Here is a 16,237-nt window from a genome sequence, read left to right as displayed (position 1 = left end):
GTTTCTTTCTGGTTCCATTTCCAAGCAATATTATCAAAAGTAAAATAGTTGTTCCCTCTCTTTCCTCAATTTAATTAAACTGAAAACCTAATGTACATTTGTGATTCTAGTATTTCTATAGTATAAAACGACCGATTCGAAAAGCTTTTAGTTATTATATGGCCAGATTGCCGTTTAAATTGTCCAATTGTTTCTATGGCAATTAAATGGTATAGCCGTCCGATTCCGGCCGTTTCTACTATTATTTCCTGGAATAAAAAAGAAGACTAATTTAAAGCTTTATGCACATAGCTTGAAAACTAATACACCTATATTGACTGCATGAATTTGATCCATAATTAATAAACTTCATGAGATCAATAATATATTATTCTTTTTCTCGTATATCGATATAATGTTTCCATAAGACACTTTCGATTTTATAATCTATGCCTCGTTTCCAATTGTCCCACCAGCCCACAGCTCGCCGCCGCTTCCAGTCCATGCAGCACCGACGGGGCCGCATGTCCTGCTGCCCGGCGAGCACCTCAGCGCCGGGATGTACCACGCCCCCGATCTCGGCCTGCACACGGAGCACGCCCTGCCTGATCACCACGGCCCGCCGCCACCGTCGTACGCTGCTGCAGCAGCAGCTGCCGCGGCCGCCGCCGCCTACCACGCCCACCAGCTGGCACCGGGAGGCGGTGGCGTGCTGCACATGCACCACCAGCACCAATACGCCGCCCACGCGGCCCACGCACATCACTACCAGCAGGCGGCCGAGTACCATGGTGGGCTGCCTCCGCCACCACATCACTATGGCGGTCCGCCCCCACCGCCCCAAGGTCACTATGGCCCGCCGCCGGGAGCGCCCGTTCCGGTGCCGGTGCCGGTGCCCGTGCCGGTTCCGGTGCCCGTTCCCAATCCCGGGACCGTGCCCGAGCGCTGCGACGTGGGATCGCCACCGCCGTCGTATCGCGCCAGCGCATATCCGCCGCCTTCGAGTGTGGGCATGCCTCCGCCCACTCTGGGGGGTGGGTCGAGCGCCTTCTGTGCCCCGAGTCCACTGCACCATCACCAGCACCAACACCAGCACCAGCAGCCGGGGCCAGGAGTTGGGCCACCGCACCACGATCCCAGTGGTAAGTACTCGATAATATGTACTCTTACCTTTTGTACATACATACGAATGTAGTACGAGTTGAAATACAAGTGTATTTATTTTGATAAACAACCAAACATAAACAAAAACTTGTAATATGAAATTATTTACGAACAATGGTTATGTAAAGAATATTATTAGTCAGTCATAAACCTCCCTTTTATCTCAAAAAGTACGAACTTTTAACATTGTGCAGCAAAAAATCAATTCGATTACACTTTAGGGATCGATAAAATGTATTTTAACCTGGTATACAAATTTTTAATATTGCAGTTAGGATAGCTACCTTTTATAATAAATTCGAAGTGTAAGACTATACCAAACCATGATATGAATGGTATATATATACATATATATATATTTAAGAGTTGATGTACACATATATAAATGGTATAAATTTTTAAATCATGGTTTGGTATAGTTTTTTGTGTTGGAATTTATTATAAATCGCAGCAATGCACTTGTAGCTTTTAATTTCCCACTTATAAGAAACTTTCAAATTTAAGTATAATCTTCTTGAAACTTTACGAGTAGTAGTTGCTCCATTATTACTTTAAAATCGATAAAGTTCATGTTGCACTTGCAGTAACTTTTTCGTGGCCTAACTTAATTTGTTCTACCCAAGATAGATACGCTTTGGTTCTTTTAGAGAAGATTTTGATTTTTTATTGTCAAACAATAGGCAACAAATTTAGTTCTTACCGAAAAAAGTTTGCAACGCTAAAAATGTTTGCCTCATATTTGGATGGGGTTTTGGGGAGGCAGCTTGTGGCTGGGATTAGTTATTAAATAGGCGCAAAGATGTGTGCAGATTGCCGATGTCCTTTTGGCTTCCTTCCTTTTGCTATTCCTCGCTTTATTCCCTTCGTGCATCTTTCACCTTCTGCGGTCGGCGGCAAGAAGCATTGCATACACAGAAAAAAATGTATCTCATATAACGATTTTTGGTATAACTTTTGGATCAGATGTTAATTTAAAATAATGTCAAAATAATTTGATAATAAATACTAAGTAGCAGTTATATTAACAAAAATGGAATAACAAGATGACAGCAGAGCGGTTTGAATAATATTATGCACCGATCTGATTTTTTTACAGTATACACTTAGGCGCGTTCCCAATAAGCCTCTTGTATGTATGTGTGTGTATTGGGTGCGCCTGTGTTGGTGCTGGCCAAAGTCGGAAACTGTAAGCAGGCAAGCAGCAAACGGAAACGAAATGCAAGCAAAAAGTAAGCAAGCCTGCAGGCAGCGACTGAGAGGAGCCAGCCAACCTCCATTGATGTCATTTACCTTTCGACTTACACAGACACAGTCACACATACAGACACAGACACACGCCCATACCCATACCCATTTACACACACAGACATGGCGGAAGCAAAATGCATATTACAAAACTTGCGCTTAAACGCCTAAAAGCCGGCAGCATGTTTTTTACTTCGCATTTCTCTCACATGAGATGAAAATCGGTGGGAATGGGGCGTGCTCTCTGGCTGTTGCCTTTCGGCGCCAAAAACGTCGCATATCGATTTAAATTAATATGATAGAAATGAATCGCATCGTGTCAAAAAAAAACGTGTAATTCACTTTGTTGTTTTTCCACTAAGTTTAACTGAAAGGTCATAAACAGGTATAACAATAATTTATTACAATATGATTAAAATTTTGCAGGGGCCATCAAATCACTGTATAGTTTGGTCTCAGATCAGTTATTTTGTAGAATTTTCTGTTGGAATTTTGTTGTTAAGATTTTTAAATTGAATGATTTTTATATCAAACAGGAACAACATGATTCACAAAAACGATGTTATTCCTTTGGAAGATATTAATTCTTATTGTATACTTTTTTCGACAATTATTGTGTGAAATAGTTGTAAAACTGCTTTAAAAAATGACTGGGATCGTTCCGTACTACATTTGCAAATTGAGTAAACAATCAAGTGGGGAAGATTGATTCGTTTAGCATTTTTCTCATTCGCAGGATCGTTCAATGCCAACTCATTTATTCCACCCCATTGATTCATATCGTAGACGGGTTCTATCCAAACTCATTAATTATCCACAGTGTTCGCCGTCGTCGCCTTTGTCGGGTGCATCCTTTAAGTAGGCTATCCCCCTATTCCACGGCACTGGGAAAGCGGGAAAACTGTGGGTTTTCATTCACATTCACATCCACATGCACATCCACATGCACATCCTCATTCACATCCTCATTCACATCTCCATTTCCCATCGACCCCTTCCACCTCCATTCAAGTCCGCGTGAGTGTTTGTACTTTGCGCTGTGCTGACAGTTAGCACATGTTCTATTTGACGTTCGTTCATCCGTGCTGACATACACACACGCAACACAATGCACGCCAGGGTGGACCTGTCACTGGCTTCCTCTGGCTTTTCAATCGCGCAAAAATCATATTTTTCCATTGGGTTAAAAGGCTGCGAGACGAATTTAAATGTCAATTATAATGTTAATGTTTGTAATGCGGATTTGATCGTATTGATAATATTTACAGGCTATCGGTAAAATGAAAAGACTTTAATATAAATACTTTGGCATATTATCTAAGAAAAAACCATTTAAAATTCCCACATTCTGTAGCAGCCAAAACTTGAAAGATGGAGATTTGTGACCTGAAGTGAAAGGGAAACATTAGTTTTACATTTCGAATATTAAATGTTCTGTTTTTTTTTACTGCATTAATCGTGTATGATCTCCGCTTTATAAAATATGTGTGGATGTAATTAAAAAACTATATACGACCTTAATCTGCCTTAAATTCATTGCATTTGTGCACTTCAAATTGTGCACCACCGATGCATCGTCTACAACCAGCTTTTACAGGTTCACCCTCGCCACAGACTGACACTGCATTTGTGTGTATGCCAAAGAGAGAAAGAGAGAAAGAGTGGCCGAGAGAGAACTCGAACTCAAGCCGCTTGAAACTCGCCTTTCTTTGGATGCTGCGTCTCTGTTACCAACGCGGCGATAACAAGCCAACGGGAGAGCTAAAAAGGATTTGGCGTTTGCCTTTTTGGCCGCGTTTCGTCCGCTTTGTGCCGGCTCTTCTTCTCCTGGCTCTCGGTTCTTCGTTCTCCGTTCTCCGTTTTCGGTGCTTGTGCCTTTTTATTCCTCCTCCCGGACGGACCGGACCGGAATGCCTTTCTGCCGTGTTTCTCGGATTTTTAGTTCGCGTTTAGACGTCGACGGCAACGGAGACGGAGACTGAGAAGCCGAGAAACTGGGAACTGAGCAATTGAGAGACTGAGACTGAGACTGCGACGGCGATGCCTCAGAATCACTCGAATTCGTGGGTAAAAAGCAACGGCGTTGCTGAAGATGCTGTGCCGAGCAACGTTACGTATACGTAACGTGGGCTGCGCGTGTTCGTGATAATAAGTGTGTTTCTACTGCTCGAAACAACAATAAAAACGACGATGATGATGATGCAGATAATTACGTGACTAACGATGTTGCTTATGCTGCTGTTCGTACGTCATCAACATGATGTGCAGGATGGAAAAACAAAACAACGGCCACATTGCGTATACGTAACGTAAATTTCTTGTGTTCGTGTTAATAAATAAATGCGGCACTTGTAGAACAACAAATAAAATTATTATAATGACAACAACTGGCAATTATGGTGCTTCTCCTCTTTGATTGTTATTAAACAAATGCCGCGTGTGTGTAAAAAAATAAAATAAAAACAAAAGCCAAGATGTGAAACTTATTTTCCATTTTTTTTGTTGTGTTTGAGTTATGTGCAAGAACGCAATAGCAATTTCAACACAAGTGAATTTCGCGCCCCACCCCAAATAAAAAAAAATTGCACTCGCGTGCCGGCAACTGGCGACTGCGACGCCGACTGCGACTGCGAGCGTCTGAAATGCCGCTGACCACAAATCTAATAAGCCTTGCATTCTTCCCCTAGTTAATTTTAATTGCAACTGATTTATGAACAACAAAATCATTTTTTAGTGGTCTTTTGGTCGCTTCTGGGTCTGCAGTATTTTGTTTTGCCATTTCCTTTGCTCTTCTTCGTGAGTGTGTGGTTTTTCCTTTTGTTTTTTGTTTCCTCCATATATATTCCGTTGCCGTCGTCGGGCAGCGAGAAAAGCTAAAGCCAAGCATCCGGCAGTTGGGCACTGAAAAAGTGTTTTTCGTCCACGGGTGCAGGAGACAAAACGGTCGCTGAACTGCCGGTCCGATGAACATTCTCGAACGAAGCTTAATAACCTTAATTTTACATCTAAGTATGTACATAACAAATTCATAAGTCTCAGATTTTTACAAAAGGTGGCTTATAAAAAGTTTTTTTGTTTAGGGCACACCCAGTGCGACAGCCTAAAAAAGAGCCGGCTGCAGAGATTCTCCGTGTATGACAACTAACAACAAAATTTGGATAAGCTAGAAGATAGTGTTCGTACAATACGGTCGAAAATAAAATCAACAAGAAAGGAAGCAAACTTCGGCAAGCCGAAGTTTATATACCCTTGCAGTTATTACAAATCGACTACATTTCGATTTGTATGCCTATATTACTAAAAACAATGAAGCTATGTCGATTTTGTTTTTTTTTTTTGCGCTGCATTTTGCTTGTTCCTATGACAGCTATATGGTATTGTTGTCCGATTTTGATTTAATTAAAACCGCAATTCCATAATATTTAAATATTACCAAATCCCAAAGAACAACAAAAAAAATTAAAAACAACAAAGTTATAATTTTTATACCCGTTACTCGTAGAGTAAAAGGGTATATTGTATTCGTGCAAAAGTATGTAACAGCTAGAAGGAAGCGTTTCCGACCCTATAAAGTATATATATTCTTGATCAGGGTCACTAGCCGAGTCGATATAGCCATGTCCGTCTGTCCGTCTGTCTGTCCGTCTGTCCGTCTGTCCGTCTGTCTGTCCGTATGAACGCCGAGATCTCGGAAACTATAAAAGCTAGAAGATTGGCATTTTGCAAGCAGATTCTAGGAGTTCCTACGCAGCGCAAGTTTGTTTCACAATGGTGCCACGCCCCCTTTAACGCCCACAATCGCTTATATACGATTTAAAAAATTTTAATATTTCGGAAAAGTAAAAATGCAGTTTTATTGTGTTTATCAATACCTATCGAAATGTAGAAGAAATTTTTCAAATCGGACCATTCGTTAAAAAGTTATGCGTGATCAAAGTTTCTATCTCCATCTCCCTCGCACTCCCTTTACCTGAGTAACGGGTATCTGATAGTCGGGGCTATAGCGTTCTCTCTTGTTTTGAACTGTTTTTTCCGATTGTTCCTATGGGAGCTATATGGTATAGTCGCCCGATCCGGCTCGTTCCGACTTATATACTACCTGCAATAGAAAGACAACTGTTTGACCGACGGACAGACGGACGTACGTACAGACGGACAGAAGGACGGACGGAAAGACGGACATGAATAGATCGACTCTCCTGGTGATACTGATCAAGAAAATATATGTATTCTTTATGGGATCGGAAATGTCTAGTTCACTGCGTTGCAAACTTTTGACTGAAATTATAATACCCTCTGCAAAGGTATAAAAATGGAATGAGAAATGGGTTCAAAACCAGGTTAAAATAGTAAGAATCCGCATAATTATTTGAAAACAAGCTAATTTCGCAAAAAAATAACGTTCATAAGCACCATATTCAAATTTGACATTAGTGTTTGAAAAAACTGAAGGTTTTGCGCCCAATTATTATTATATTAGACAAAAACAGCGAAAAGTTTATAATAAACAGAATGCGCATGTCAGTAGAACTAATATAAAGCAGCAATTGATATTTTTGATAAAACTTTAAGGATTTGGATTTGGGAAAATCAAAGCTAAACACATATTACCAACACAAAAATATTTTGAATCGATCAATATTTTTCCAGGGATAAAATATTTGGGAGTTGTCCCAAACAAAATATGCTTTTGTCACTTTTGTCGCCTGATCAAAAATCCGTTCTGTTGCAATTGTCTTTTGCCTTTGGCTGCTGCTTCTGCTCTTATTTTTTGCTTTTGCTGTTGTTGCTTTTGCCGCGCTGCAAGTCGCGCCTTGACTTTTCTCTCGCTCTGCTCTCTTTTTCTCTCAGTGGTCCAGTTCTCTTTCTCTCTCCGTCCTCTCCCTGTCTCTCTCATTCTGCTTGTTCTTAAGCAATGCGTTTCATCCAACAAAAAACTCAAAAGAAAAATAGAAAAATGGGGGGAAAAAGCTAACGGCAAAATCGCATCGCTGCTGCTGTCGACATCGTTTTTTGCTAATTTCTTATAAGAATTTTCTTGAACAATTTTCTTGCTGCTCTATCTCGTTTTTTTTATTGGAAGTCGTTGGCAGCCAGTTGAGTTGCTGTTGTTGTTCTGTTGCAATTTTTGTTGTTGCTGTTGTAGTCTGCTTGCAACTTTAGCTGATTCTTTTGCTATTTTATTCTTCTTCTTGTCGCTGCTGTGTTTGTCGTCATCGTTTAACGGTCACCTTTTGTTTGTGTGTGTCGGTAAAAGCGTGCACTGCGAATAAATCACAACATTTCGGCAGAATCTCTTCTCGATAATTTAAAAAATAGTAGTAGTGTTATTTTTTTCAGAGAATACTTTTGTCAACAATTAAAGTGATTTAAAAACCCTAATGGTTTCCCCAAGTAATTGAAAACATCAATGCCTAGAAATGAATTATATGGACATTGGTTTGTACTAAGTGGTTTTGTTAACGTCCGGTTGATCACAGAATCTATAACTTATCAAAAAGAGGAACAGCAGTGTTAAATTTTTTCATACGACAGCTAGACACGACCTTCAAAACTGTTTTAGCTGAGTTTGTTAAGGTTAAATCAGTTGTGAATTATAGTGCTGCAGAAGCTAATAAGCTCTTAGTGTGTTGCTTTTATCTTTGAAAAAAGAAATTGCCTTTTCAATTTTGAGCTCTAAAAAACATTCGCCTGTCTTTAACTTCCCCTTTTCTCCCACTGTCCTGTTTGCCATTCTCCTTTCTCCAATTTTTTGCGTCCCACTTTAGTTTGGTCACTTCTTTTGAGGTTGTTATCAGCTATCAAACAGCATTGAGAAGGTTCTGTGGGGGAGTGGCTTTACAGAAGGAGCGAACAAGATCGTGTGAGAGGATAGGAGAAAAAACAAAGAGGGAGTCGGAGGCAGAGAGAGACATCAAAGTGGAAAATGTAAACAGATTCATTCAGATGCAAACTGCCGCTGACACAATGCAGTCACCAGTGCATCCCAGCCTCCCTTTTTGTACGATTCGGCCTCCGGCCCTCTTTCCCCCCCTTCGCCCCTCACTGTGTTGCCATGAATTTAGGCCACAAAAATGCCATCGTTGGCAATGTCCAAAAAAAAAAAGCTCAAAACGAACGAACGCAAAAAATAAGAGCCCAAACACAGAAGGAAACAGAAGAGGGGAAATGTGCAAGAGAAAAGCAGCGGATAAGGAATGCGAATGGGAATGCATATTGAGGATACCCCTGCGCACCTTCGGGCCATCAAAAACAGACGCGGCCAATGCTCGAAAAATAAATTCGAAAATTTGTGTTGAAAATAACTCAACGTGACACATACATATACAGTTGTGGCAAAAATAATAGTAGTGGTCACTGTTAAATGTAGTATTTTATTTTTATACCCTTGCAGAGGGTATTATAATTTTGTTGAAAAGTGTGCAACGCAGGGTAGGAGACATCTTCGACCCTATAAATCATATATATTCTTGATCAGGATCGCGTCCTGCGTTGATATAACCGTGTCCGTCTGTCTGTCTGTCCGTCTGTCTGTTTCTATGCGAACTAGTATCTCAGTTTTAAAGATATCGAATTGAAACTTTTCCAAAAGTTGTCTTTCTATTGCAGGTAGTATACAAGTCAAGCCGGATCGGAAACAAAAATTCAAAAAAATTATAACTTTGTTGTTAATTTTATTTTGTGTTCTTTGAGATTTGTTAATATTTAAATATTATGGAATTACGGCTTATATTAAATTAAAATCGGAAAACAATATCATATAGCTGACAGAGAAACGATGGCAAAATACAGCGCAAAATCAACATAGCCTCATTGTTTTAGTAACATAGGCATAGAAATCGAAATGTAGTCGATTTGTAATAAATTTTTGGCTTTATTTGAGCGTCATTAAATTAATTTGTTTATTTAAAGCTTAATGAGTACAAAAAAATGCTTTTTAACCAAATCAATTAAGTTAGATAACTGTGAGCTGTGGGTGTATACTTGTTTCATAGCTTTTCTGGAAATCTGCTCTTTTCTACAAAAATGTATCTTTTTTAAGGATTTCGATCTTAAATCCGTAGAAAAATGCATTTACTTTTAATTGTAATTGTCTACTTTATTATTAACTAGCGCAACAAAACGTGCTATCAGTGCTTAACAGGCACTTTGCCTCGGAATATAAGTCTTTGCTAAGGGATCAGGTGTTAAGGCATCTTAAGTAACTGCATGTTAATTATTGTAGACAACTCCTTACCTGTTATCAGAAGCAAAATATGTGTCGATAAGCTGAACAATAAGTGAAGCTAATAGTTAATTGCAAGGCATCGCCAATACATCTTAAGCCTACATTGCATTTGATTCAAAAGCACGGTGCCTGTTTTGATTCTGATAACATACATATAGGAAAAGAAATTTGAAGTTTGTGTGTATACTTCAACGTTACGATCTTAGGTTGGTAATGTAAAGGCAACAAACACAGCATAGAGAAATCGGAACATGTTTATACCCTTGCAGAGGGTATTATAATTTCAGTCAAAAGTTTGCAACGCAGTGAAGGAGACATTTCCGACCCCATAAAGTATATATATTCTTGATCAGCATCACTATCTATCGATCTAGCCATGTCCTTCTGTCCGATTCTACGCAAACTAGTCCCTCAGTTTTAAAGCTATCTGCTTGAAACTTTCCCAAAAAGTTATCTTTCTATTGCGGATTGGGCGACTATATCATATAGCTCCCATAGGAACAATTTTTAATATTAAAACAGTTTTTGTAATTTGAAATGGTTACATTTTGTTATTAAGACAATTTATTCAATTATTGTTTTGTCATTTGTTATATGTACAATTCTACCTTAAGTAATAATAAACCAAATTAGTAATATTATTTTGACCGCAGCTGTACATATGTATGGGACAAGAAATACAAGTAGAGTAAAAAGTGGGGTGGATAGCGGAAGGAAGTTCTTAGGAATCAATAGGTATTTTTTTACAATCCCTTCAAAGAGGATTTCAACTACATATGTACATATGTATGTAGATAGAGAAAGCTGTTTTTAAACATTTTTGTAAACCCTAGTTGGAAGTACTTTGTCGATTTCACTACACATAATAATTTAAAAAAAATAGAGAAAACCTCCTTTTTTCGATCTGTATACCTTAATCAGCATTTCTAAATTGTCGAAAATGTTTTTTATTATTTGGAAAATATTATATTGTGTAGCGAATATCTGAATTTTATAGTATTTTGATATTTTTCAGTATATATAATGGCGTTAATTGATTAAATTTAATCAGAAATAGTGTGGTAGCCTGTTTATTACAAACGTAAAACAAACTGCAGTTTCGACTGACCACAAAAGGCGTTACTCATTTAGAATTGTGAGTCAACACCTGAAGTCATTCTAGTAGGAATTGTGGGGAAATGAACTATTTGTCATCGAAGTTGGTGAACCAACCACCCCACCCTGTATCGGGTGGGATTTTGATCAGGTGTGGGTGCATAAGTAATCACTGCACACTATTCCACTTATGCGATGAATACACGTAGAGGCAGGCATCGATGGAAATCGAATTGAATTGCAATTCGCCACGCCAAACCGCAGCAATCAGCTGGCATTCAATATCCAGCACAAGGCCAAGCAACGAAATCGAATTTGCATTGTCGCCCGGTGGGAAGCCACCACCCACAAACATCCAACTTCCGCCCGCCACAGGATTCTATCATCAATGTGTCAGATCCTGTGGAACATTGATGATAATATTGGCCTCGCTTGGCTGCCGAACTTTTCGGCCATGCGGCAACCGAGCTACTGACCTTTGACCTACCACCACCCACTGCCGCCCACATCGAGTCCACCACCCCAAGCCCCCAATTAGTTCCCTTTGGTTGATTGGGTGTTTCGGGCGGAGATTTGTGGTAGCTGCTCGAACGCAATTTCACTGCACACGCACATTCCAATGTTCAGGCCGACCACCGCTACCGGTGTTTACATCTGGATTCGTGCTGCCACTTTTGCTGCTCTTGCCCTACCTCACCCACTCCCCCACACAACCACTCTCGCCCCATTTCCTCCACCTGTTTGATTCTGTGTGCCAGTAATTTACGCTTCCATGGTTGTTGTCCTGCAATGTTTGGCCTCGCAGTGGTGGGGCAAGTTCATTGCATTAATGCGGCTCAGAAAAGCAAGATACTATAGCGGATTTCGCTAATTTTTCATCGAAAAGATTCCCTTTTCTACAGACAACCAGGCCAGACTAATAGGCTGTTTGATTTAAGCTGGATGAAAACGGTGCATTAGCTTTTTGATGCGAAACACGAATATGTAAATGGTTTGGTTTAACTGTGCCTCGTTGAGACTGTAATTGTGAAATGGAATGATTCACATGTACTCTTAAACCACAAAGCTGCTGATGCATTAGGCCTATTTCCCCATAGTTTATAAGCTAGCAAATATTGAAACATTTTAAAAAAAGTATTGTGATACTTCTGTTTTATTTTGCTTAAGTGTATACGTAATCGTAAAGATTACTGTTAATTACCGCTATAGAAACAATATAATTAGTATAACAATTAACAGTCCTTCAGTTCTGCAATGAACTATAAATAGGGTGTAGCTTCACCAAATAATCCCGATGGCATGGGCTACTTGTGGCATTACCGAAAGAAAACCCAAACCGTACTGCCTGGATTTTCTTGGGCTGTGAGCAAATTAGCGGGCCATTTGCGAGTGCCGCCAACATAATTGTCACTGTTTCCCTTGATTAGCATCCGCACGTTTCACACGCGTAAGCATTTGCCAACGCAAAAACTCTTTGGCCAGGGAATTCCGTTGGAGCCTCACAAGTGTAAAGCACAAGTTAAAAAAAAAGGAAAATGGAAAAGCGGAAAGGGAAAATTCGCCTGAAGCTCTGCCAGCAACAGCAACAGAAATTCCAAATCTGATTTGACACGCAAAGCCACAAAGTGAACAAAATCAACAATAGCATTAATAGCAGCCAAACAAAACGGAAAGGGGCGGAACAAAACGGGGGGCGTGGTCATGGGTAGAAGGGGAATGCTGTTGATCACAAAAATGATTGGCGTGCTAAAGCGTTTAGCGTTTATGCTAATGTTCTATGCTGCTTTGACCACGAGTCAATGTCATCAAGTGGGTAGTTGTGGGGTGGACAGTTGTGATGGTCGCCTGCCAATTTTTGGCAAACTTTTGAAAGGATATTTGGTATTCCCCAATGTTTTTTTAATGGTTACTCCTTAAGTGGGGAGGTAATTAAAAAAAAAAGTATTTGACAATATGTATTGAATAATTAATTGTTGATTCAATTGCAAGAACTTATAAACTTTGACTTGTCGATGTTACTTTCGATGAAAGATGTTGTCCATATTAACTGTTTAAATCATAAAATTTACCATATTAAATAGCTTGATTCTAATTAAATAATAATTAAAATGTGCCATTGTATATGTATAATTATTTTTAAAGGCCAAAAACGTTTTATATACATAAATGTTTTGTAGCATTATCTTTTGTGGACTTGATCTAAAGAAGTTTGAAACTGTTGTGTATAATGAATTCATGTGTTGTATTTTTTGAAATTATTCAAATTACACCCAAATCGTAATTAGGATTAATATGTTGTTTCCTTGAAGGTAAAAGGAAAACATCCTGTCATCTTGTGCGTAGTTAATATTCGATTTTCTATGTATTCCTAATGGGTCTTTAAATTATTTTCGAAACTGGAATCAAGTGTAAAAGCCACCCCCTGCGATTTACAATTTTAGCTTCCACAAGAGCTGCATATTGCCAACATTATCGTCGCTGTCGTGGCCATTGCTTTGTTAACCGAATTGCCCTTGAGGGCTGACTGGCTTATGGATTTGGCTGGCTGGCCAAAAGGGTTGCCAGAAAATGTGCTGACTGCCTGTCCGCCTCCTCTTTCCCACCCCAAAAAAGGAGCCTTGACATTTTTAAAACACAGTTCACTGGATGGCCTTCTTCCGTTTTTCTTTTTTTCAGCAGTGGCCTCCCTTTCTTTGTTCGCGTCCTTGTCGCTTATTTGCGTTTCCTTTGCCAGCAAAAGCCGTTAAATGCGCTTTTGCACTTTGCCTGCACCGCTCCGCCCCACACCACCCCACTCCACCCCATTTTCACCCCTTTCGCGCCGCCTCTGTTTATTCATTACGGCGTTCATTGTCTTGTTCTGCGCCAAAGTTGATTTGCAAGCGGATGGAGAAGGTCAAGGAGCAGAAAACACATGTGAAGAAGTGGGCGGCTTTTTGTGTATTGCAAGTGCCGCACTAAACGCTGAATTTTTTGATACTTGGATATATGTACAAATATACGTGGCTTCTATAAGATGAACTCGCTATCTTGTTTTGGCTTAAATAGAGTTTAAGTTCAGATTAATTTTCGGACACCTCACCACAAAAAGTAAAAATAAACGAGTGTCTAGATACAAAATCATTGAACTCCTGGAAATTGAAATGAAGCTTTTATATACTAATTAAAAATATTTGTTGTATCTTTAATTGGTGTTAATAGCGGCCTAAGTCATTTGCCCAGATTTATTCGGAAGTCATATACATATGTTTTACCCTGATTAACATGACTGTAATTTGTTTTTGGAAACACTTCAAAAAGCTAATCATTTGTGTTTTCACAAATTCTCACATTATCCTGCGAATCCAGCCTGTCGATAATGTGTATATCCCATGGCTGCCGTAGAAAGTGTAATTGAAGGCTTCCGTTTAATCGACAGGGCACTTGTGGCTATTATTGTGGCCGTCATTAGAGTAATTATCGTCACTATCATGGACACAATCATCGTAATAGCTATGCAACACCCAGTTAGAAGAGTGCCAGCCGCCTCGTCCTCCTGCGCTCCGAACCAGAGGACCATAATGCCAGACTATTCCGCAGCAGACCCACAGGCCGTAGGCGTCGATAATTGTTCTATTAGGCAAATGAGCTCCGCTCAGGTAGCCAGGCTCTCATCCCGAACTGCTGGCAATGTTGTTGTTATGACGGCCACGCCTCCTGCGGACCAGTTGCAGTTGGCGCCCGTCCGCCCGTCCGTCGCCCTTCGATTTTCGCATTCATTTGTGTCAAGGTTGTCGAGTGGTCTGGTCAACTGTTCAACTGGTCAGAAGCAGCTGTCTGTCATCGAGCGAAAAACCCTTCGGATTCAGTTGGGCCTCAATTGGAATATGTATATGTGTATATATTAACATACATATATGCGTGTCTGAGGTTGATGAGCTGTAGTGTGGTATTAATAACGCTTATTATTATGATGATGATGATGATGATGCAAGTGCTGGTGGCAAGCACAAGTGCAGTGCAAAGCATAAACATGCAAATTATGCTTTTGGTGAGGAATGAGGTATCTGAGCCTGTTCTAGAAAGGCGTTGTCGAATTGGGCTGGTCGAAACATCTACATTTCCGAAAGTCGGCACGTTATTGAATCAAAGCTTAATAAGATCTCATTAAATGATGTTGTTAAAAGAGAAAGAAACAAACTTTGACTCAGAGAAAGTCACAAATAACTCAAGTATAGCTGGCTTTTTTTGTTAAAATATTTTAAAGTTAAATAAACGCAGAATCATAGAACCAAAAAAAAAACTGGTTAATAAAGGATTTATTAAAAATCTCGTAGGTATATCGGATACTTTAAAAGGAGGTTGTCAATTGTATAAGATTGAATTCATCAACGTTACCTTTTTAACGATCAGGGTAATAGTGTGAAAGTGCATTGAAGGAAGAATAAAAGATTACCAATCGAACTTTTTAGGTAAATTTACTGAAAATGGATGAATCCGTAAATTTGCTTTAGAGTTTTGTACTTTATTACCGGTTGAATTAATTGAACGAAAATATTTCCTGCCCTTATGTTCGTATGAGAAATGGGAAATCCGGCGTATTGAAGCGAGATAGAGTTAGGACTTTACGTTAGGAGTCTTGACGAAGGAACCAATTCAAAATTTGTAAAACCAAATTATATATTAACAGTTGAAATGGTTCCTTGTTAAAATATACATGGTAGAGGTTATCAGGTAATTCCGATAGTCTCGATAAATGGATCGGAGCTGTCGGCGGGCTGCATTACTGCGTTCCTCCAGCGGTGCGTTCAATTCGCAACCTCAAGAACCCCAGAAAGAGAAAGAAATACCTCTCGCCCGCTTACTCGATCGTGGCTTTCGGTCTCATTTGCATGGTTGGGCGATTTGAAGTTTCTTTGGTCGCTCGCTGGACGCTCCGTTCCTGTTTGGACGGGGTTTCGCGGCGGTTCGTTCCGTTCTCACGTCCGTCGTGGTTGCTTCATCATCTGCTGCTGTTTCTTCGTTTTCCCCAACTGCTGCTTCTTCCTCGCTGCTCATTATAATTTTCCATCAATGTGCGGGTAAGCGTGACCGCTTTGACTTCATTATTCCCCCGCTGTTCACTTCCCACCTTGACACTCAGAAAAAATGCCAGAAAATTGAATATAACTGAGAGTAAACGCCTAAAGGATTACCTGGCATACGTTTATGAATGAATTTCATAATTTAATATTAATGTTATGGAAATCAGTCCATTTCACACAATTGGGGGTTTTATCTGATTTTTTTAAGACAGAGTAAACCCCCGTCTAAGTTGTCAATCTGTTCAAGAAATACTCTTTATAACCAGTTTTTTTCGCTTCGATCCCTTTAGCTCCCAAGTACTAATTTGTCGATATAGTGGTATAAAAATGAAACCTTAAAATGTTGATATATTCCCACTATTTCTTCCCATACATATTCGAATTTTGGCCTCATAAAATGTCTCAGAAGTAAAACAAAAACTCAGACCTACCAAGCACAATATAGACCTTTTGTACACAGATT

The 16,237-nt window shown here is 39.7% G+C and overlaps 1 protein-coding gene across 3 annotated transcripts in view; it reads left to right on the top strand.

The window, feature by feature from the left end:
* The window catches only part of LOC108044908, a 68,956-nt gene that overhangs the window by 22,025 nt on the left and 30,694 nt on the right, over positions 1–16,237 (top strand). For all 3 annotated transcript variants that reach the window (XM_044461212.1, XM_044461211.1, XM_044461210.1), the window contains exon 4: positions 456–1,121. In XM_044461212.1, the coding sequence (XP_044317147.1) occupies positions 456–1,121 (666 nt within the window). The remainder of the gene's footprint in view (positions 1–455; positions 1,122–16,237) is intronic.

The sequence above is a fragment of the Drosophila rhopaloa genome, unplaced genomic scaffold, assembly GCF_018152115.1.
Source record: "Drosophila rhopaloa isolate 14029-0021.01 unplaced genomic scaffold, ASM1815211v1 contig_3, whole genome shotgun sequence".
Taxonomy (NCBI): domain Eukaryota; kingdom Metazoa; phylum Arthropoda; class Insecta; order Diptera; family Drosophilidae; genus Drosophila; species Drosophila rhopaloa.
This window is presented reverse-complemented; position numbering and strand designations above follow the sequence as displayed.